This window comes from Bison bison, unplaced genomic scaffold (assembly GCF_000754665.1).
Source record: "Bison bison bison isolate TAMUID 2011002044 unplaced genomic scaffold, Bison_UMD1.0 scf7180017864141, whole genome shotgun sequence".
Taxonomy (NCBI): domain Eukaryota; kingdom Metazoa; phylum Chordata; class Mammalia; order Artiodactyla; family Bovidae; genus Bison; species Bison bison.
In genome coordinates, this window is record NW_011494713.1 from 730,531 (window position 1) to 752,479 (window position 21,949).

At 34.7% G+C, this 21,949-nt stretch overlaps 1 protein-coding gene across 1 annotated transcript in view; it reads left to right on the top strand.

The window, feature by feature from the left end:
- Positions 1 to 21,949, top strand: part of AGTPBP1 (ATP/GTP binding protein 1) — a 188,776-nt gene that overhangs the window by 64,430 nt on the left and 102,397 nt on the right. The window contains exons 9-11 of the mRNA XM_010840172.1: positions 7,441 to 7,478; positions 10,140 to 10,348; positions 11,872 to 12,049. Of these exons, the coding sequence (XP_010838474.1) occupies positions 7,441 to 7,478; positions 10,140 to 10,348; positions 11,872 to 12,049 (425 nt within the window). The remainder of the gene's footprint in view (positions 1 to 7,440; positions 7,479 to 10,139; positions 10,349 to 11,871; positions 12,050 to 21,949) is intronic.

Here is a 21,949-nt window from a genome sequence, read left to right on the forward strand (position 1 = left end):
AATGTTGAGCTTTAAGCCAACTTTTTCACTCTCCTCTTTCACTTTCATCAAGAGGCTTTTGAGTTCCTCTTCACTTTCTGCCATAAGGGTGGTGTCATCTGCATATCTGAGGTTATTGAGATTTCTCCTGGCAGTCTTGATTCCAGCTTGTGTTTCTTCCAGCCCAGCATTTCTCATGATGTACTCTGCATAGAAGTTAAATAATCAGGGTGACAATATACAGGCTTGATGTACTCCTTTTCCTATTTGGAACCAGTCTGTTGTTCCATGTCCAGTTCTTTTATTTATTTTGTAAAGATTTGTTTAATTTGTTTCATGTTTATTTCATGAACATTAAAGCACTTTATAAACTGTTAAGTCCTAAACATTTTCAGTTGTGTGTTGATATTTGTCTCTAGCATAGATGTATGGGACTGGCAAGATACTGAAAATTTTCCATTACTTCTTTGTTCTTGATTTGTCCCTCTTAATCCTGCTCATCAACAGCAACAGAACAAAAATGATAAATGTCTTCCTTCTTTTTAAGGTGCTCTACAATATAGTTCCAATTTGCTGTTGCTGAACTCAGTTGGGTCCTACTCTTTGTGACCCCATGGACTGCAGCACCCAGGCTTCCATGACCTTTGCTGCTGCTGCTAAGTGGCTTCAGTCATGTCCGACTCTATGCGACCCCATAGATGGTAGCCCACAAGGCTCCCCTGTCCCTGGGATTCTCCAGGCAAGAACACTGGAGTAGATTGTCATTTCCTTCTTCCCATGTCCAGTTCTAACTGTTGCTTCCTGATCTGCATACAGATTTCTCAAGAGTCAGGTCAGGCGGTCTGGTATTCCCATCTCTTGAAGAGTTTTCCACAGTTTATTATTCCTCATTATATTTAGGAAATTTCCAAATCTACACACAAATAGAATAATGAACCCTGATATACCCATCAGTCAATTTCAACAATTGTCAACATTCTTCAATTTAAATTTCATCTTTCCCTTCTTTGTCTCCCTCCTGAAGTGAAGTGAAGTCGCTCAGTCATGTCCGACTCTTTGCGACCCCATGGACTGTAGCCTACTAGGCTCCTCTGTCCATGGGATTTTCCAGGCAATAGTCCTGGAGTGGGTTGCCATTTCCTTCTCCAGGGGATCTTCCCAACCCAGGCATCAAACCCAGGTCTACTGCATTGTAGACAGACGCTTTTACCGTCTGAGCCACCAGGGAAGTCCTCAGGAAGTCTCAGGAAAAATATAGGAAGTCTCCCTCCTACCAGTATTTTAAAGCAAATATCAGCCATGAGATTTATTGTTAATTCTTAAGTATTATTGCTATCAGATAGTTTTTTCTTTTAGTGTTACCAAAGTATCATTTCTTTGTTCAACAATATTAATGATTCTTTAAGATCATGTAATATCTTCTGAATATCTAAGAAATGTCTTTTTTTCTTTCTTTCTTTTTTTTTTTACAGTTGTCTTGCTCAAATCAGGATTGAAATAAGAGCTCTTCTACATTCTGTTTGATTGATAAGTCTTGTAATCTTTTGCAGTCAGTAACTATTCCCTGTCCCTCTGTTTTTTTGTTTCTGATTTACTTGGTGAAGGACCTGGGTGACATTTTACAGAATGTTGCAGCATAGATTAAGATAACTATATCCTGGGGTCTTTTAACTTGCAGGTATACTTTCAAATTTTTTGTAGACTGATGGAGCTTGAGGCTTGATTAGATTTTTTTTTTTAAATTATCAGAATATTTCATAGGTGGTGCTGGGTCTCTGTTTTGCATTACTTAAAATTGTCGAGTTGAAGTGGTCCATCTTCTTTCACCTAATCACTTAGCAATATTTCATGACATTGCTTAGATCCATTATTTCTTAAAAATGTGTGAAATAATGAGTTTTCTAATTTTCTCATTCTTTTTACTTCTATTAGTTGTGAATCTTTTATAAGGAAAAACTTGTCTGCATCAACTATTCATAGGCTAAATTTTACAATGAATTAGGTTCAGAACATACCCAGTCTTTTCACCCTTTATTAATAAAGGTCAAATATTTAGCTTGTTCCCTTCTTGAAAATGGATGCTTACTTGCACATATAATTATTTATTATTCGGTGGGATGGTGGCATATTTACTTATATAAGGATTATACAGTCTTAGAGCATCTGATGAAATGTGACAAGATAAAAGAAAATGATTATATCACAATTAGTAAGACCAACTTCCAGAATAGGTGTAGTGAATGGATTCTGGAAGCAGGCAGAAACTGGATTTACATGTTAGCTTTGTCACTCACTGGCTTCATGATATGAAGTTACCTAACTTAAAAAAAAAAGTATTTATAGCTGTGCTATATCTTCATTGCTGCACAAACTACTCTCTAGTTGTGGTGTGTGGGCTTCTCACTGCAGTGGCTTCTGCTGTTGCAGAGCACGGGCTCTGGTGCACATGGGTTTCAGTAGTAGTGCCATGTGGGCACAGGAGTTGCAGCTCCAGGGCTCTAGAGCACAGGCTTAATTGTTGTGGCACATGGGGTTAGTTCTGCAGCATGTGAGATCTTCCCAGACCAGGGATGGAACCAATGTCTCCTGCCATGGCAGGCAGATTCTTCACCACTGAGCCACCAGGGAAGCCCCAGTTACCTAACTTTTTATGTCCCAGTTTTCTATTTGTAAAATAGTAGTATTGGCGCCTACATCATAAGATTGTTTTGAGGGTTTAGATAATTCCTGTAATTAGCACAGTGCCTATATTAATGCAGTGTAATTAGTTTAGGTAAGCAGTGTAATGTGGATGAATGAATCCTAGTTACTATCAAAAATATATTCTTTATCTTTAAAATTTTTATGCCTTTCCTCATTTTGATGTTTAAAGTACTTCATAATTAATTTTTATCTAATGACTATGATCTACTTAAGATCTAAATTAACCTATTATAACCCATTACCAAATCTAATATAAAATGTTCCTAGGAGATAAGAACATTTTACAAGTATCTTTATAATATACAACATGATATATTTCTAAAACCGTGTAGAAATCAGTGGGTCTAAACTTGTGAGAAAGGAATGTCATTATCTAAATTATCCCTTCATTCTTTTCTCTGTGTTTTAAAAAGAAAACACCTGTTTTTAACTTTACTTTAAAAAGGATAAACATTCATTGATTAGACATCTGTATCATGATTCCTTTATTATTTTGAATAATCATAGGGTCTCCCCCCATAATTAAACAATCTCAACATCTAGAGCATGTATGTGTCACAGTTCTTCCTGTCCTTAAATAGTACCCTTCATTTAGTTGAAGAAGATTGAGGATTATTATTTATGTTTGAAGAGTGATGCTTCCCTTTCAGACTTCCTTTCCTTTCCAATTTTAGGTTTTGGATTTAAACATTGTTAATTTACAGGAAGCAACTCTGAATTTATTGTAACTCTGTCATTTTGAGTTTCCCTATAGGTTTGGAGGGGCATCCCTTGTTGTGCTAACGGTAAGGAGTCTGCCTGCCAGTGCAGGAGATGTAGGTTTGATCTCTGAGTTGGGAAGATCCCCTGGAAGAAGGCATGGCAACCCACTCCAGTATTCTTGCCTGGAGAATCCCCATGGACAGAGGAGCCTGTCAGGCTACAGTCCATAGGGTTGCAAAGAGTCACACATGACAGCAAATTAGCACACATAGGTTTGGAGGTAATTGCAAGGATTGACCTCCCAACTTAAATAACTTTATGAGTACCTGGGGCTTAAGCTTTTCCTTCTTCACTGCTCTTAAATGAATAAGCCATAAACTGTTTTTAAAGCCATTGTTAGCTGTGTTATTCTGTGTAGGACTTAGGAAGATTGGAAAAATATATGAGGAAGTATAAAATATTGGTGCTGAGAAATTCTAATTAAAAAATGTGCATTTCAATAAATATTTTTCTGTAACTTTTTGGTGACTATATTATAAATTCACACAGACTTATAAGTGACATAGAATTTCAGAAATTCCTCTGTGCTGAAGTTTTTAAAAATATCTTTAAAATAACATCTTGGTGAGACTATCTAGATGACTTTACACCAAACTTCATAATTTCTTTTAATCTAGTGGAGCTATGGAACAGGCATGATGGGAACAAGGAATTAGGTGTATATCCCAGTTTTGCCAGTGTGAAGAATAAGCATCAAGAAAAAAACATATAGCATAAGGCTTAGAAAATGTCAGAGCACTTTTCTTTGGTTCACATGTGTTGTACATAACTGCTAGCAGGGAGAAAGATGTTTCTGAAAGTGCTCTTAAGATTTTTAAACTTTTAAATTAGAGAAATGCAAATCAAAACTGTAATGACGTATCACCTCACACCAGTCAGAATGACCATCATCAAAGAATCTACAAATAGTAAATCGCTGGAGGGGGTGTGGGGAAAAGGGAACACTCCTGAGCTGTTGGTGGGAATGTAAACTGATAACAGCCATAATGGAGAAGAGTATGGAGACTCTTAAAAAAACTAGGAATTAATCTATTAATACCATATGACCCAGAAACCCTACTACTAGGCATATACCCTGAGAAAACCAGATTCTAAGAGACACATGTACCCCAATATTCATTGCAGCACTATTTACAGTAGCAGGACATGGAAGCAACCTGGATATACATTAAGAGATGAATGCATAAAGAAGATGGAGTACATACATAAAGTGCAATATTATTCAGCCATAAAAAGGGACAGATTTGAGTAGTGAGCTGGATGAACCTAGAGCCTGTTAAGTAAAAAGTGAAGGCAGTCAGAGAAAAATGAATATTGCGTATTAATCCATGTATATGGAATCTAGAAAAATGGTACTGATGGACATATTTGTGGGGAAGGAATGGAGACAGAGATGTGGAGAACTTGTGGACATAGCAGGGGAAGGAGAGGGTGGGATGAATTGAACAAGCAGCATTGCACTGACATATATACACCATTATGTGTAAAATAGATAGCAAGTGGGAAGTTATTATATGATGCAAGAGCCCAGGCTGTTGCTCTGTGATGACCTAGAAGGTGGGATGTGGGGAGGAGAGGGTGGCTCTAGAAGAGTGTTGGCTTCTGGATTTTGTCTTGTTTAGGAAAATCTATCCTACACAACTATTATGAGATTTTTCTTTAGTATTTTTTCTAATATTAGAAATTTATTGTCTCTGGAGGCTGAAGTTCAGAATCAACTTGTCAACAGGGCCAGTGTTCCCTTTGTTGCCTGTAGGGGAGAACCCCTCTTTGTCCCTAGCTTTCGATGGTTTGCTGGGAGTCTTTAGTGTTTCCTTGGCTTGTAGCTGCAACATTTCAGCATCTGACTCTGTCTTCATATGGTGTTCTCTCCTTGTGTGTCTGTCTTCGAATAGTCTTCGCTCTTTTTACTAGAGCATCAGCCTTGATGAATTAAGAGCAGTCTATTCTAGCATGACTTCATCTTAATTATATCTGCAAAGATCTTGTTTCCAGATGAGGCCACATTCTGCGGTGCTAGGGGTTAGGACTTCAACGTATCTTTGTAGAGGAGACTGACACTTCTGATTTCATAATTTTCTTTCTCAGCAACCATTTTAGTCATTTTCATCTCACTTAATTTTTATGTGACCCTAGGCATATTATATTCTGAAATCTTTAGTGTCTTTATTCATAAAATGTGCCAATTCTAGAGACTAGGATTTAAAAAAAAAGTTAAACTATAAAGCACGTACAACTAAAAAACATGTACAAGACATGTAGGACAATTTTTGGCACTTGTCAGGTCTTACTGAATGAAGTCCTCCTTTCCATTTTTTTCCCCTAAATTGCCATTTAACTTAGAAGGCCCATTTAGTTCTGTATTTAATTTTGACCAATTTAAAAGTCATCCTTATTCTGATAGTTTACAGTCTTAAGTGCATATTACTGTGTAATTAATTACAAGGTTATGCAAAGTTTCTTACTGATGAATCAGTGCTCGGAAAATTGTTTTAATTTTATACTTTTCATTTACTTTTAACATGCCATTACCAAAACTGCACATTGTTTTGAGGAATTTAGTCACATGAATTTATATTTTTTAGGGCATATACTTTTGCTTTTATTTTCCAAATGCTATCATAAATAAAGTTTTATATGGTTGCTTTATTTGTGTCAGTAAACCAAAGTGTAATTGTTAACGGCTTGCTCTAAAGGGTAACAATAATGAGCATTTATCATAAATGAGCACTTTTGTGCCTAGTCCTAGATTATTGTTTCAGGTTTTACTGTGAACCAGTATCCATCTTAAAACTATATCTGTCCTAAATCTTCTAAGTCATTTTAAAAGTTGTCATCTGATCATGCTATGTGTACCACTAATGGGTGTGCAGCTTTATTAATTTTATTCCCTTGTTTTCAGTTTTGTTTTCTTGAGTAGATATTTTTGGTTTTAATTTTTTACTTTTCCATAGATGTGTACATTTTATTACATTATCGAGATTGTAAAATAATCTATGTAAGAGTTAATTTTATTTTCTAATTTTGTAACCATGAAGAACCTGCTACTGTGGGTATCTAGTAGGCATTCAACAAATCCTTAATGATGAGTGAAATGCTTAAATTTGACAGTATACATATTTATATGCAAATTAATTATCCTTATTGAAATCTTACTAAGAGGTACTGTGGTATGTAGTCTTATATTTTTAAAGTTGCTGAAAGTAAGTGCCATTTCTTCAGTAACTCATTTCTAAAATAGCATTTGAATTACAGGTTTTCCACAGTGATGTTATATGTATTTTTAAAGGTGCTGAATGGCATTGATTTCACTGTGTGTAACTGCATATTTATGTTCAGAGAAAATCTAAGTGCTCTAATAGGCAGTAAGAATTTTTGAGATATGAATTAAATCATTGTTCTCTTTGGTGCTATATGGCTGAAAAATGTTAAGGGCTCATACATCCTCTCTCTAATCTCCTTGTTCCAAAATATTTTACATTTGTTACCACAGTAAATGTTAGGATTATTGCTTGATAGAACTAACATACTTTGAAGTCAGATAGCTATGAATACCTATAGAATTTTGTAGTTACAACCTCTGTTAAAACTTGTTTTTGTTTTAATTTTTTTGTGACTCCGAGTCTGATTGTTAATAGTATTCCATTGTGAACTCTGGCCCAGTCAGAATAGTATTCCTTTGTGAACTCTGGCCCAGTCAGATACAGGTACAATAATTCCATTCATCTAACCTCTGATATGAAGACTTAAACATTGTTAATTTTCTTCTTTTTCTTTTCTTAAACATTTTCTGGTGCTTCTTTGTTGATATTTCCTCATAATCAATTTTAACCTGAAGGAAGTGAGGCATACAGAGAGGCACCATATGTAACTGAGTATCCCAGGAATGACATTTGGAGTAGATACTGATTACTTATCTGAAAAGATTGTGTGACTTTACTATTGTAGATTAATTTTACTAGTTTTGTTGTTGTTTGTGTTTTCTCATGTTGACAGGGTTGCTTTAGACACTCTTGCTGCATTGCTAAAATCAAGTAAGTTTTTAAATACTAGAAATACTAGATACTGTTTTTCTGAGTATTCTAACTGCTATTTTAAAGAAACTGGAAATGTAGATTTAGTTAACAGTTATAAAGCTTGTTCGTAATAATTTAACGTCAAAGTTGATTTTATCTTTTAGAGCAGTTGATTGATGTATAACTAATATCATTTATGTTTATTGAGCTCTAACTTGTTTATCAGTATATTTATATAATTTCTTCAAGTATATCAACTTCCTTTCTCTAAATTACTTATATAAACATAAAGCCTTGTTAATAGGGGAAAGTAACATGTAAATATACTATAGTATCATTTTGAAAAAGTGACCATAACATGGCCTTGAGAACATTTACTATGAAGAATATCTTTGACAACTACTATCTCTATAAAATGTATGATTTTCAATTAGAACCTCCTTATTAGAAATTTTATTTCTACCATAAATTCAGATTTGTAACATTAAAAGTGGCTTAATGTAAATTTAGAGTTTATTGAATGCATTTAGAAACTAAAACATTGTTTTTTTAATCTTTGAAATTGAAGTGTTGGAGGAAATGTGTCATATGTTGCTTTTGGAGAGTAACCATCTACATTATGTGGATCTGTCTCTTCGTGATACCCAGTATCTATATTTTAAATATTAATTTTCTTAGCACTCCCATTCTCACTGGTTGATTAAATTAACATTGTATTTAACCATGATAACATTCAATCCTAAAGATCTATGTTGATGGCTTTTGATGTTATTTTTCCCCAAAACTGTCTATCAAGGGTGAGACCAACTTGCCCTTAAGTTTGAATTATGAGAAGAATAGTAACAAATGATTAATTGATTGAAAATCTGATATTTGATAATGATTTGTTAAATTAAAAAATAACCTTAGGTATTAGTATTATAGCTGCTATATTCAGTTGACAGTTTTGTCCTTTAAATGTGTAGTATTCAATTAGATTAGCTGTATAGCTTTGTTTTCATATATGATGTGATAAACTGTAGACCAAGATTAGGATACTTGGATTAATTTCAGAAATATCTGTAGCCTTGCTTTGATGTGTCCACCCTGCCTTTGTTGTTCAAGGCGTTTAAACATTAATTTTTAAATTAATATAGGTGTATATTTTTGATTTAGAGTAGATTAAAATAGCCATTAAGCTAAATTTTTATTAAAGCTTATTACTAATTTGTAGAATCACTAATGACAAAGTCACTAATTCTAAGTCAGGAAAAACTAAAACATGAGTTTCAAGGATTTATAGAAATCAGTAACCTAAAATGATTGAAATGCTGATATCTTCAGTTTTAAATAATAATCTTTCTTTTACTCCCTCCCTTTTTCTCCTTCAGAGGAGGATGGTAGGCAAACATATCTGGTAAAAACGTAACTGACAAGTAGAATGACTCTGGATTGCAGATAGCTGTGTACTAAGGGTCACTCACTGTGTGTTATGGACAGGTTTCTTATTTACTCTTCAATGAAGAACTTAAATATTTCTCATAAATACCATTTAGGCTTTTGGGAATTCCACTGGAAACACAGTTTGTGATAGGAGTTTCAGTAATTGTAATGTCTTTTAAGAGAATCATTCTTTTAAGACATTATGATAGTAATATCTTTTAAGTATTATTGGTGATACTAAAAGCTAGTAAGCTAAAGGCTTATATATTCCAACTAGTGTAAACAAAAATTATATATATATTTGTTTAAAAGACATGAAACTATTATTAGTTAAAACTATTTGAACTTTTTATAGATCGCCACCCAGCACCACATGGGTGCTCCAATGATAAGAGTGCAAGAGAATGTCCAATACCAACTCACCTGAGGTTGTTTGGTTAGAAATACCAGTCTCTTCCTCATCTATGTTTACCTACAAAATGCCAGGCTCATGGCATGAACATAAAGATAATGCAGCAGTAAGGCTGTGCTGCTTTTAGTTGCCTGCAATACTAGTTTTAAATGTGCTAATACACACCTAAAACATAGGTAAAGACACTGAGACCAACAAACTTCTTATTGCCGTCTTAGACATTATGTTCTGATATTAGAGAGCTGAGAGAAACTCATGGGGTAGGAGGGGTGCTTTCTTATGTGAAAGGTCTTTAGTACCTCTATTGTATGTTTGAAAGAGCTACTTTGCTTTGCCTGATAGCCACACCTTAGCAAACTAGCTCTTCCAGACACAAAATAAATAGAATGTTCTAACATACAAAGTTAATTTTACACAAATATTGTAATGGAAGTTGCAATAATGATAGTGGCTTTTAAGAAAATCAGAGTCACAACTAGTAAAGGCTTATATATTCCTTTTGGTGTAATCAAAGTCAGTATATTAATAGGTTTTAAAATATATGAAAGTTTCATTAGTATTAACATTTGGGAAGATACAACCTTAATTGTATTCAAGATATTTTGATATTTATTTACCTCAAAACAATAGATAGGCAGATTTCTGGAAAATTATACTTTGTTATCTGGAACTTGTCATATTTATTTTGTTAGCTAAAAATATTTAAATATGTGGTTGCCATAGTTTTTCTTGGAAAAAGGGAATTATAAGAATTCATTACAATATTATGGTTATGTTTTCAATTTGACTTTACCGATGTCTTTTATTATTTTAAAAATATTCTTTTTCAATTTTCTTTGTTAAAGAAACTAATGCCAGGAGAGCTGTAGACAGAGGATATGTGCAAGTCCTTTTAACAATTTATGTAGATTGGCACCGCCATGATAATCGGCATAGAAACATGCTCATTCGAAAAGGAATTTTACAGAGTTTAAAAAGTGTTACGAACATCAAGTTGGGAAGAAAAGCATTTATTGATGCCAATGGGATGAAAATTCTTTATAACACTTCGCAAGTAAGTTTTAAATTTTCTTCCTGTTATTATGATTATATATTAATGATAGGATTTGGTTCTTAAGAAAACTTACTGTTTCTAAAAGTACAATATGATAAATATATTTAAAAAATTTGAAAACCAAAAGGCACAATCATTTCTCACATGTGACCTTAGACTAAGTTCGAGAAAGTACTTAGTGTCTGTCTCTGCAAGATGAGATTTTTTTCCCCCGATAGGTAGAAGGGAGATGTATAAATCTTTTCCCTGGGCAGGAATGGATTCCATATAGCCACGTTTTCTAAGGCATGCTGTTATCTATACTCAGTTTTGTATGTTCCTTTCATAAATATTCATTAATCCTTTATGACCGGTAAGGGAGGTATGTTATTTGTGAGTGTTCTCTGTGTCTTTGTTCTGGAGAGAATATTTTTAAATAATGAAGGTACAAAAGTGAAACTTGGAGTTAGGGATTCTGGTTCTGCCAGCCATCGTACACATAAACCCTCTCAACAGTATTCTAGCATCTGTAGAAGGCTCTCGATGATGGGGAGTGGGGATGTTGCAAAGTAACCCTTTTATTTTTATAAGACTCTAGTTATTAGAATGAAATCTGTCTTCTTGAAAATTCCAGCCAACATCTTGATTGTGCCCTCTTGGTCTTACACATGACAACTAATCTTTTTGTGGGAGTAGTTAAGATATGTGAATACACATTTTATGTTAACTCAGCTTTTTCTATTGTAGATCAATCATATATACTTATTTTTACTATTCATAAAATAGACAGTATATGAGGAGAGATTGGGTGATGGTTTATGCCATTTCACATTTCTGAGTCTTAGTTTCTCAGCTATTGAGAGGTCAGATGTGAAGATTTCTGTTGAAAATCACACAGGTTATCAAAGTGCCATTTAAAGCCATCTAGATGTCAATTGTCAATAATAACAGTGTTAAATGAAATACTTTCAAATGTCCTGTTTAAGAGCCCTTCTTAAGATTAGATAACAGGATAGTAAATTAAATTCTTATAACTTAAAATTGTGATATTCAGGCTATTCTTTTCTAAGTCAAACAGCTAATTTATTAGAGGTGCTATTGCATGATAACTTATAGAATTCTGAGAAAGGCTCAGCTAAATGCACATTCCTTTTTATTTCTTACATCTTTCTTTATGAATTTTTCTCCTTTTTTTCTTTTCTATTAAATTTTGATTTTATGCCCTAGGCTTGCTAAAATGCTCCCTAAGTCACTCATAGGTATTAGTGCTTTGGTGAGTTCTGGAACCAAACATGGTACTGATTTCTGCTAAGTTAGGATGTGTGAGGAAAATTGCTGCCAAATTTGCCATATGAGGTTCTTACAAAGAGATATTTCAGATTAGTCAAAGCTACTTTATAATTATGTTAAAAATATTAGGTTTTGTGATACATGCCTTTTGAAAATTATTAACACATTATTTTCTGAAGTAGCATAAACTTGTTTCACTTATTCACCAAAGGCACATGATCTTTTTTTTTTTTTTTTCTTTTCTTATAAAACAGGAATGTTTGGCAGTAAGGACCCTTGATCCTCTTGTCAACACCTCCAGTCTGATAATGAGGAAATGCTTTCCTAAAAATCGCCTGCCACTCCCAACGATTAAAAGTTCTTTCCATTTCCAGTTACCTGTTATTCCTGTGACTGGACCTGTGGCCCAGCTCTACAGTTTACCTCCTGAAGGTAGGACCACATGGTTCTTGCTGGCTTCCGGTGGTTGTTGGAATTGTGTGACTTTATCTATTTTTGCTTTTGTTCATCTCCCTAGCAAAAGAAGGCTTTAATGAACATGCTATGCTTTCAGATTACTTTTTAGTTAATAAATATTTCTTCAAATATAAAAAATTATGGTTGAGTGATTAAGGGAAAGAATGTGGGATATGCTACATATGTGTAAATGTGAATTGTGAAGAACTGTCAGCACCATGTAGAAACAATATTTGATAGCTTATATAAATTTTCAAAATATAAGAATGTATAAACATTCTTATAAATGTTTAGGTAGTTATATTTGAGCTTACATTTGTAGCTTTTTAATGAACTTCATTTTTAAAAGTTAAAATGCCTAATCACTAAACCAGTTACAGTTTTATGTTCAACAAAACTTGCACCATTACTTCAGTTCAGTTCAGTTCAGTTGCTCAGTGTGTCCGACTCTGCAACCCCATGAACCGCAGCACGCCAGGCCTCCCTGTCCATCACCAACTCCCGGAGTTTACCCAAACTCATGTCCATTGAGTTGGTGATGCCATCTAACCATCTCATCCTCTGTCGTCCCCTTCTCCTCCTGCATTCAATCTTTCTCAACATCAGGCTCTTTTCAAATGAGTCAGCTCTTCACATCAGGTGGCCAAAGTATTGGAGTTTCAGCTTCAACATCAGTCCTTCCAATGTATACCTAGGACTGATTTCCTTTAGGATGGACTGGTTGAATCTCCTTGCAGTCCAAGGGACTCTCAAGAGTCTTCTCCAACATCACAGTTCAAAAGCATCAGTTGTTCTTCACTCAGCTTTCTTTACCTGATAGAAAATACAAAATTATCGTAAATTGAATCTTTGTCATTTTGGTACAATGCTGTGTACATAGCAAAGGAAGTAAGAGTTTACATATCTTAATGTGAGGACAAAAAAGCAGAATTTTTTTGATAAGAGCTAGCAAATTAAGAAGAGAACGTAATCTAGGCTATTAAGATTTCTACAGTATTTCCTCATTAGTTGATCACTTCAAAAAAAAATAAAAGATCTTTTATTTATAATTGAGAGCAATTCTTTGAAGTAAGTGATTTAAGATAATTTTAAAGTAAATTTAATTAGTTTCTTATCATTGATATATCACAGAGTATAGTCTTATGATTTCATTTCTAAAGTAGTTATTAAAATAGTTTAGTCTACACAGACTGTCAAAATGGATTATTTACAAACTTCGTTTAAAAGTCTAAGACTAAGTCTGGGACTTGATTAAAGATAGCTAAGTGAAAGTAGTTATCTAATTCCATTCCATTCTTATTCCATTTAAAATTACGAACAGACTTTATAAATAGAGGGGAAAAAAACTGTACTGAATCTGAAAACTAGATAAAAGGAGCATTCTCATGGAATAAACAGGATGTGCAACAAACATGGTGGAGAAAAGAATAGATTAAAGAAGAGTGTCAGCTCTAATTCACTGTTCTATGAAATGCAGTTTCTCTGGCTTTGGATTGAGGGCCAGATTGATATATCACTGAACTAGAGATGATTACTTATATCAGCTAACAAGCCTTCAGGAAGAAGATGCGAGAGAAAGATTCTAATGACACTTGCATAGACATATGGAAAACACAATTTTTCTCCTCTTCATCACTTTCTCACATATCAGGCTTCATTACATTTATCAGTTTTCATTATTTTTTATCTTCCTCAGTTAGACTGTAAATTCCATGAAGATAAAACTGTTGTTTTTTCCTTCATTTTATCCTCAGCATCCATTAGATTGCATGAGACACAATGAATGTGCATTTAACATTTGTTAGTGAATGAACTGAACTGGCCACAAGACTTATTCTCTTGAACATTTAATGCCAAAAGATAGTGAAGCAGCCTCCTTGGAGATTTGAAGGAAAAGAGTTCTTACTCAAGATTTCTGAACCCTTATTAGTTGCCACTCGTATGTAAAGGTAACATATTCTTAGATATGCAAGGGTACAGAAGCATATTGCCCAGGTCCCCTTTCAAGGATACAGGAGCATATTGCCCAGGTCCCCTTCCTGAAGTAATTACATGAAATATTACTCCAGCCAGGCTAGTGATGAATTAAGAAATCAGGTGTGCAGAGACCTGAAGTAATTACATGAAATATTACTCCAGCCAGGCTAGTGATGAATTAAGAAATCAGGTGTGCAGAGACATGGTAGTAGAGTAATTGTATTTAACATTAAAAATTGTTAAATTATGTATTGCTAAATAGTTCTACTGTTATTTTGAAATATATTAACTAATTTTTTTTTAAATTAACTAATTTTTGATGAAAGATAATATATGGCTGTCACAAACTGGGTCTTTTAATAATACATATTCATATATTTATCAATATTATAATATTGCTATATTTATAAAATGGTAATTATAGAAATAGTGGCCCAAATATGTGTTTTAAAATGTAAAAGTAACATCTAGAACAGAGATCTATAGACTAGAATCTACTGAACCATAGGAATCCATGGTTCTTAGTCTCTAGACTAAGTCCAGTTCTGGACTAAGTTCCTAGTTGAGAGACTAAGAACCCTTTGAAATTCTATATAAAATTATGTATATGTTTTTCTTGGAAAACATTCTTGAAGTGCTGCTATAGAAAAGCAGGAAAACTTCAAAGATGTACAAAATCCTGAGAATGCTGAATGCAAAGCAAGAACAAGCAAATCAGTTTCAGTAATAAGATATCTAAATGAATAAAATACTCCCAGTAAAAAAAGAGACTCTCTGATTGGGTTAAAAACAAAATCTAAGTAGCTGATAGATCTGGAAACTCTTGAAATAGTAAGACTGAACTCTTAAACAGATTGGCAACTGTATATCTGTTATTCCCAGCTCAAAACAGGTGAGGAAGACATTACTACCCTACAATATGTACATACAAAACAAAATGTTTAAAACAAGATAGCGAAGATGATTTTATGCAAAGTAGATAATAACATGTGCCAAATACTAAAACAAAGGTAGATAAAGCTATAATTATTTAAATAATAAGGATAAATTGATAGAAACACAGCATTAGGGAGTGATTTTAATGTCTTAAGTTCTTGGTAAGTTATATAGCGGAGAGCCAGTCAATGTAAGTGGATGCTAAAGATACCTCCTGTTAATACATTTGAAAATATATTTGAAATGGACAATATTTTATGGAAATATAAATAACTAAAATTGACTTGGGCTTCCCTGATAGCTCAGTTGGTAGAGAATCCGCCTGCAATTCAGGAGACCCTGGTTTGATTCCTGGGTCAGGAAGACCCTCTGGAGAAGGTATAGGCTACCCACTCCAGTGTTCTTGGGCTTCCCTTGTGGCTCAGCTGGTAAAGAATCTGCCTGCAATGTGGGAGACCTGGGTTCGATTTCTGGGTTGGGAAGATCCCCTGGAGAAGGGAAAGGCTACCCACTCCAGTATTCTGGCCTGGAGAATTCCATTGACTGTGTAGTCCATGGGGTTGCAAAGAGCTGGACACTACTGAGCGACTTTCACTAAAAATTGACTTACATAGTAGAAAACCTGCAATCAAGAGTATGCAATCAAGTTGTCTTCAGTGAAGACATCAAACAGTAGGTTATTTCTCTCAACTTTCAAGAAATTTTCCTATACTTGATTTTCCAGAGCATGGGAAATAAAGAGAAGCTTAGAAACTAGTATGATGCTGAAATCAAAACCTGAAACAATTTACAGATCATTGTCACTAATGAAGATAAATATAAAAATCTAAAATATTAGCAAATTGAATTGAGCAGCATTTTCAGATTTAAGACACTTTGACAACATAAGGATTATTTTTGAAAGTAAGTTTATTGTAATAAGACTTTAATGAAAATTTATCAATATATCAAAGAAAGAAAAACAGTGATTATCTTAATAAATACCATGAAAGGGGTTGATAAAAATTATTATTAGTTCCAGATTAAATTTCTTAATGAATCAAGGAATATTTTCCAAGCTGGCTGTGTATTATCTAACTCAGATCAGTAACGAACATCACAAATAGTTATGAAGTGTTAGAGGAAGCCTCTCTCGACCTTTATTCGTTAACATTGTTTTGAAAGCTCTAGTGAGATCAGTAAGACAGGGAAAGGAAAGATACTAATCATTAAAAGAGTGAGATAAAGTTATATCAGTGTCTGTGGAGGATGTTGCTGTTTATGTAGAAAATTGAAGCAAATCAATTATAAAGTGTATCTTAGACCAAATAAAAGTTCAATGAAGTACTATTTACAAGATAAGTGAATAAAATTCACTAGCTTTCCTTTGGGTGCATGTGTATGTTTATTTGTGTATGAATTTGATAGACATAGGCACACAATAAGCATTAGAAAACACAAAGGGAAAGATCACATTTTTAAGAGCAATAGGACCAACAAAATAAATCCTATTGGAATATACATTCCAAAACCTTATGGAAAGTGCTGACTCATACTTTTAAATTATTATATCATACAGATATTGTCTAATTTATCTAACTGGTTTCCTATTGATAGCCATTTTAGTTTTTTTTCCCCTGTATCTTTGTCTTTACTATAAATGAGCCAAGAACATTTTGAAAATTAACAAGGATGATTTATATTCCCTGCTTTTAGTTGTGAGATTAAGTTATTAATGTAATAATTGATTTTTAGTGTTGATGGTATAAAAGTAGATCATTGGAATAGAAAAGAAGGTCTTAGATACTCTAAGCTATATGGCATTTCACATCTGGAGTATGAAACCAAAGGAAAATACCTATAAAGGAAGATATTTGACAGGTTTGATTAAAAATTAAAAACATATTTTCTCTCTGATGCTGAACTGCATTTTCCCTTCTTCCTATCCAAGGCTTGTCTGTCTTGTTTGCAGTAGGCTTTTCTGAATTCAGTTCCTTCTTTCTTCCTAACAATTCTTTTTCCAAATATCATTTCCTCTGTTTATCTAGAACTAACTGCTGTTAATACACTGACATAAATAGACTCAGTTACTATATGCAATATAAATAGTTTTTTCAGTCTTATTTCCAAAAGAATTTAGAGCAATTTGGTAACTGTATTAGTTGGGATAGACTGAGCTGCTGTTACCCAGTGACCTAGTATAGTACCCTCGTCACTTGAGCAACAGTAGTAATAACGGACATTTTTATAACATATACTCTTTGCCTGGCACATTACGTGTGTTAACTCCTTTAACTCTCCCAACAACACTATGCATGGGTATCTCCATTTTATAGATGAGGATAGTGAAAGTGTAAGTGTTAGTCTTAGACAAAAATAACTTATGTAACTTGTTCAAGGTCATGTAGTTAGTAAATGGAGGAGTCAGGATTTGAATTGGGTATTCTGTCTCCAGAGCCCATTTGCTATATTGCCATGAAATAGATTTTTTTTTCCTTTCACATATCCATTCAGAAGATGGGCTTGTCAGGTGATCCTGGACATTAGGTATCTGTCCACCATGTCATCAAAGGAAAAAGATTCTGTTTTCATCATCTCCTATGGTGTTTTCCTTATGTGCATGTGGAAAATGGTAATGAAAGAAGATGGAGGGCAGTTTCCTTTTTAAAGAATGTGACCTGGAGTTTGTATTGACAACTTTGCCTCACATACTGTTGGCCAAAATTTAATCATGACTGTAACTACTGTGAAGGGGGCTGGAATCTATAACCTCTAGCTAAAACTCAGAGGTTCAGGTACTAAATTGAAAGAGAGAACAGATACTTGGAGAGTGGAAAGGAGTTTATAATCTTCACGGTAATAAGTCACATTGGAAATAGAAGTAAAAAAGAGTCTAAAGAAGGTTACATCAGCAAAATGGAGGGGTAGAAGGTTCCAGTGCTCATCTTCCCTGCAAATACAGCAAAAACAATAAGTAGCAAATGAGAATATGATGTAAATAGGTAGCTCTGGATTAGAATGAACAAGCATCAGAAACCCCGTAGAGCACAAAACCCAAGAATGGCCACACAGAAAAGTACACGGAGCATTTTATTTCTATCACTTGATCTCCCAGTCCAGGGCAGTTTGGCATCAGGAAGGTTCTCCTCAGTAGAGTTTTTCCCATGGAGAGCAGAAGAATCCCAGTGAGCCTGACCACTGTGTATCTCTTATGTCCCTTACATTGGCAGGTGGCTTCTTTACCACTAGCACCATCAGTAACTGAACTTAAAGAAATGGAGATCTGGGAGTTATCTGAAAAAGAATTCAAAATGATTAAGGAAGCTGAGATAATTCAAGAGAAGACAGATAAACCGTTCAGTGAACTTAGGAAAACTATACATGAACAAAATGAGAATTTCAGTGAAGAGAAAGAAATCATAAAAAGAACAAAACAAATTCTGGACCTGAAGAATACACTGAATAATGCAGTAGAGAACTTCAGTATCAGGCTTAGTCAAGCAGAGGAAAGAATCTGTGAACTTGTAGACAAATCTCATGATATTATACAGGCAAAGGAAAAAAAGAAATTAGAAAGAAAAAGAGTGAAGAAGGCCTATGTGAATAATGGAACACCATTAAATGAAACAACATCTATGTAATGGGAGTCTCAGAAGAAGAAGAAGAGAGAGAAAGGGAGAGAAAACTTACTCTAAAATATAATAGCTGCAAACTTACCAAATCTGGTGAAGGTATGGCTATCTAGGTGCATAAGCTCAAACATTCCCAAATAGATTCACCCCTAAGAGATCTTCACCAAGACATTACCATTAAGCTCTTAAAGATCGAAGGCAGAGGGAGGATTTTCAAAGCAGTTGGAGAAAAAATTAGAGATACCTTCTAGGTAACAAGGTACATGTGTGCCAAGTTGCTTTAGACTCTGTGCGACATGGACTGTAGGCTTCCAGGCTTCTCTAAGGGATTTTCCAGGCAAGAATACTAGAATGAGTTGCTGTGCCCTCCTCCACAGGGTCTTTCTGACGTAAGGCTTGAACCCACTCTTATGTCTCCTGCATTGGCAGGTGGGTTCTTTACTGCTAGCACCACCAGGTAACAAGGTACCTAGCTACAAGGTAATCCTGGTAAGCCTATTAGCAAATTTTTCAAGCAGAAGCTTTGCGTGCCAGGAGAGAGTAGGATGATATATTCAAATTGCTTGAAGAAAATAACTGTCAATAAAAAATACTTCACCTGTCAAATTTCCTTCAGAAATGAAAGAGATATAAAGACTAAAGGAAAATAACAAAAGCTGAATGCCCACTCTGACCATTTTATTTAGCAAAGTACCAGATATTCTAGCTATAGCCATTAGGTTAGGAAAAAAGAAAGAAAAGACATTTAATTCATAAAGGAAGAAATGAAATCATCTCTGTTTGCAGTGACGTGATCTTATAAGTAGAAAACTGTAACATCTCTACCAAAAAACTGTTAGAACTAATAGATGAATTCAGTAAAGGTATAGGATACAAAATCAATATACAAATCATCATTGTATTCCTATACACTAATAATGAACTATCTGAAAGAGAAATTAAGAAAGCAACCCCATTTACAGTAGCATCAAGACAATAAAGCACTTAAAAATAAGTTTTACCAAGGAATTGAAGACCTGTGTGCTGATTGATAAAATGTTGTTGAAAGTCGTTGAAGTAGACACACAAATTGAAAGATATCCTGTGTTCTTGACTTGGAAGAATTAATATAAAAATGTTCATGCTGACCAAAGTTATCTTCATAATCAATATAATCCCTATCAAAATTTCAGTGGCATTTTTCACAGAAATATAAATACTATCTTAAAATTTATATGAAGCCATAAAAGACCCAAATAGCCAAAGCAGTCTTGAGAAAGGAGGACAAAGTTGGAGGCATCACACTTCCTGATTTCAAGCTTTGTTGTTCAATCTCTCAGTCATGTCCAACTGAAGCTTCAACTTCAGCGTCGGTCCTTCCAGTGAATATTCAGGGTTGATTTTTTTTGGATTGAGTGTAAGCTATTGGTAATCAAAATAGTAAAGTACTCAAATAAAGCAGGCGTAAGAGCTGGAACAGAATAGAGAGCCCGGTCATAAGCCCAAGCATAATACGGTCAACTAAGTTTTGATGAGGATGCCAGCAACACACAGTGGGGAAAGGACAGTCTCTTTAATAAATTATGTTGGGAAAACTAGGTATCCACATGCAAAAGAATGAAGCTGGACCCCTATTTTACACCAGCCACAAAAATTGACTCAAAATGGATAAACTGTATATATAAGACCTGAAACTATAAAACTCCTAGAAGAAAACTTAGGGGAAAAGATCCTTGATGTAGTTGGTCTTAGCAGTGATTTCTTGGTTAAGATAACAAAACCATAGGCAACAGAAGCTAAAATAAACAAGTGGGACTGTATCAAACTAAAAAGATTCTGCACAGCAAAGGAGAATTTATTGAAAAGGCAGCCTATAGAATAGGAGAAGATATTTAGAAACTATATATCTAATGAAAGATTAATATAAAAAATACACAGAACTCATACAGCTGAATAGTACAAAGGGAGATAGTGCAATTAAAAATGGGCAAAAGACTTGAATAGACTTTTTCCCCAAAGAACGATGTACCAATGGCCAGAAGATAATGAAAAGGTGCTGTATACCAGTAATCATCAGGGAAGCACAAGAGATACCCCCTCACACCTCTTAGAATGGCTATTATCAAAGAGACAAGAGACAGCAAATAGCAAGGATTTGGAGAAAACAGAGCCCTTGCACTCTGTTGATAGGAATGTAACATGGTACATTATCTTAAAGAGATAAAAGCATACTCATGTTCATTTCAGCATTATTTACACTAGTCAACATTTGTAAATAACCTTAATGTCTTTCCATGGATAAAAGAAAAGTGATTTGTATAGATGATTCAGCCAATAAAAAGAATAAATATCATTTGTGACAGCATGGATGAATCTGGAGGGCATTTATGCTAAGTGAAATGTGCAAGACACAGAAAGACAGATACTGTGTGGTATCACTTATACATGGAATCTTTGAATTAAGACAAAAAAAACCAGTTTCAAAGAAACAGAATAGAATGTTGGATTCCAGGGGCTGGGAGAATGGTAAATGGGTGATAAGATCGAAGGGTGTACATTTTTAGTGAGTTCTGAGGGTCTAACATATAGCGTGGTTCAGTTCAGTTCAGTTCAGTTGCTCAGTTGTGTCCGACTCTTCGCGACACCATGGAATGCAGCACGCCAGGCCTCCGTTTCCATCATCAACCCCTGGAGTTTACTCAAACTCATCTCCATTGAGTTGGTGATGCCATCTAACCATCTCATCCTTTGTCGTCCCCTTCTCCTCCTGCTCTCAATCTTTCCCAGCATCAGGGTCTTTTCCAATGAGTCAACTGTTCACATGAGGTGGCCAAAGTATTGGAGTTTCAGCTTTAACCTGAGTCCTTCCAATGAACACTCAGGACTGATCTCCTTTAGGATGGTCTGGTTGGATCTCCTTGCAGTCCAAGGGACTCTCAAGAGTCTTCTCCAACACCACAGTTCAAAAGCATCAGTTCTTCTGTGCTCAGCTTTCTGTATAGTCCAACTCTCACATCCGTATATGACTTCTGGAAAAACCATAGCCTTGACTAGACAGACCTTTGTTGGCAAAGTAATGTCTCTGCTTTTGAATATGCTATCTAGGTTGGTCATAACTTTCCTTCCAAGCAATAAGCATCTTTTAATTTCATGACTGCAATCACCATCTGCAGTGATTTTGGAGCCCAGAAAAATAAAGTCTGTCACTGTTTCCCCATCTACTTCCCATGAAGTGATGGGACCGGATGCCATGATCTTAGTTTTCTGAATGTTGAGCTTTAAGCCAACTTTTTCACTCTCCTCTTTCACTTTCATCAAGAGGCTTTTTAGTTCCTCTTCACTTTCTGCCATAAGGGTGGTGTCATCTGCATAT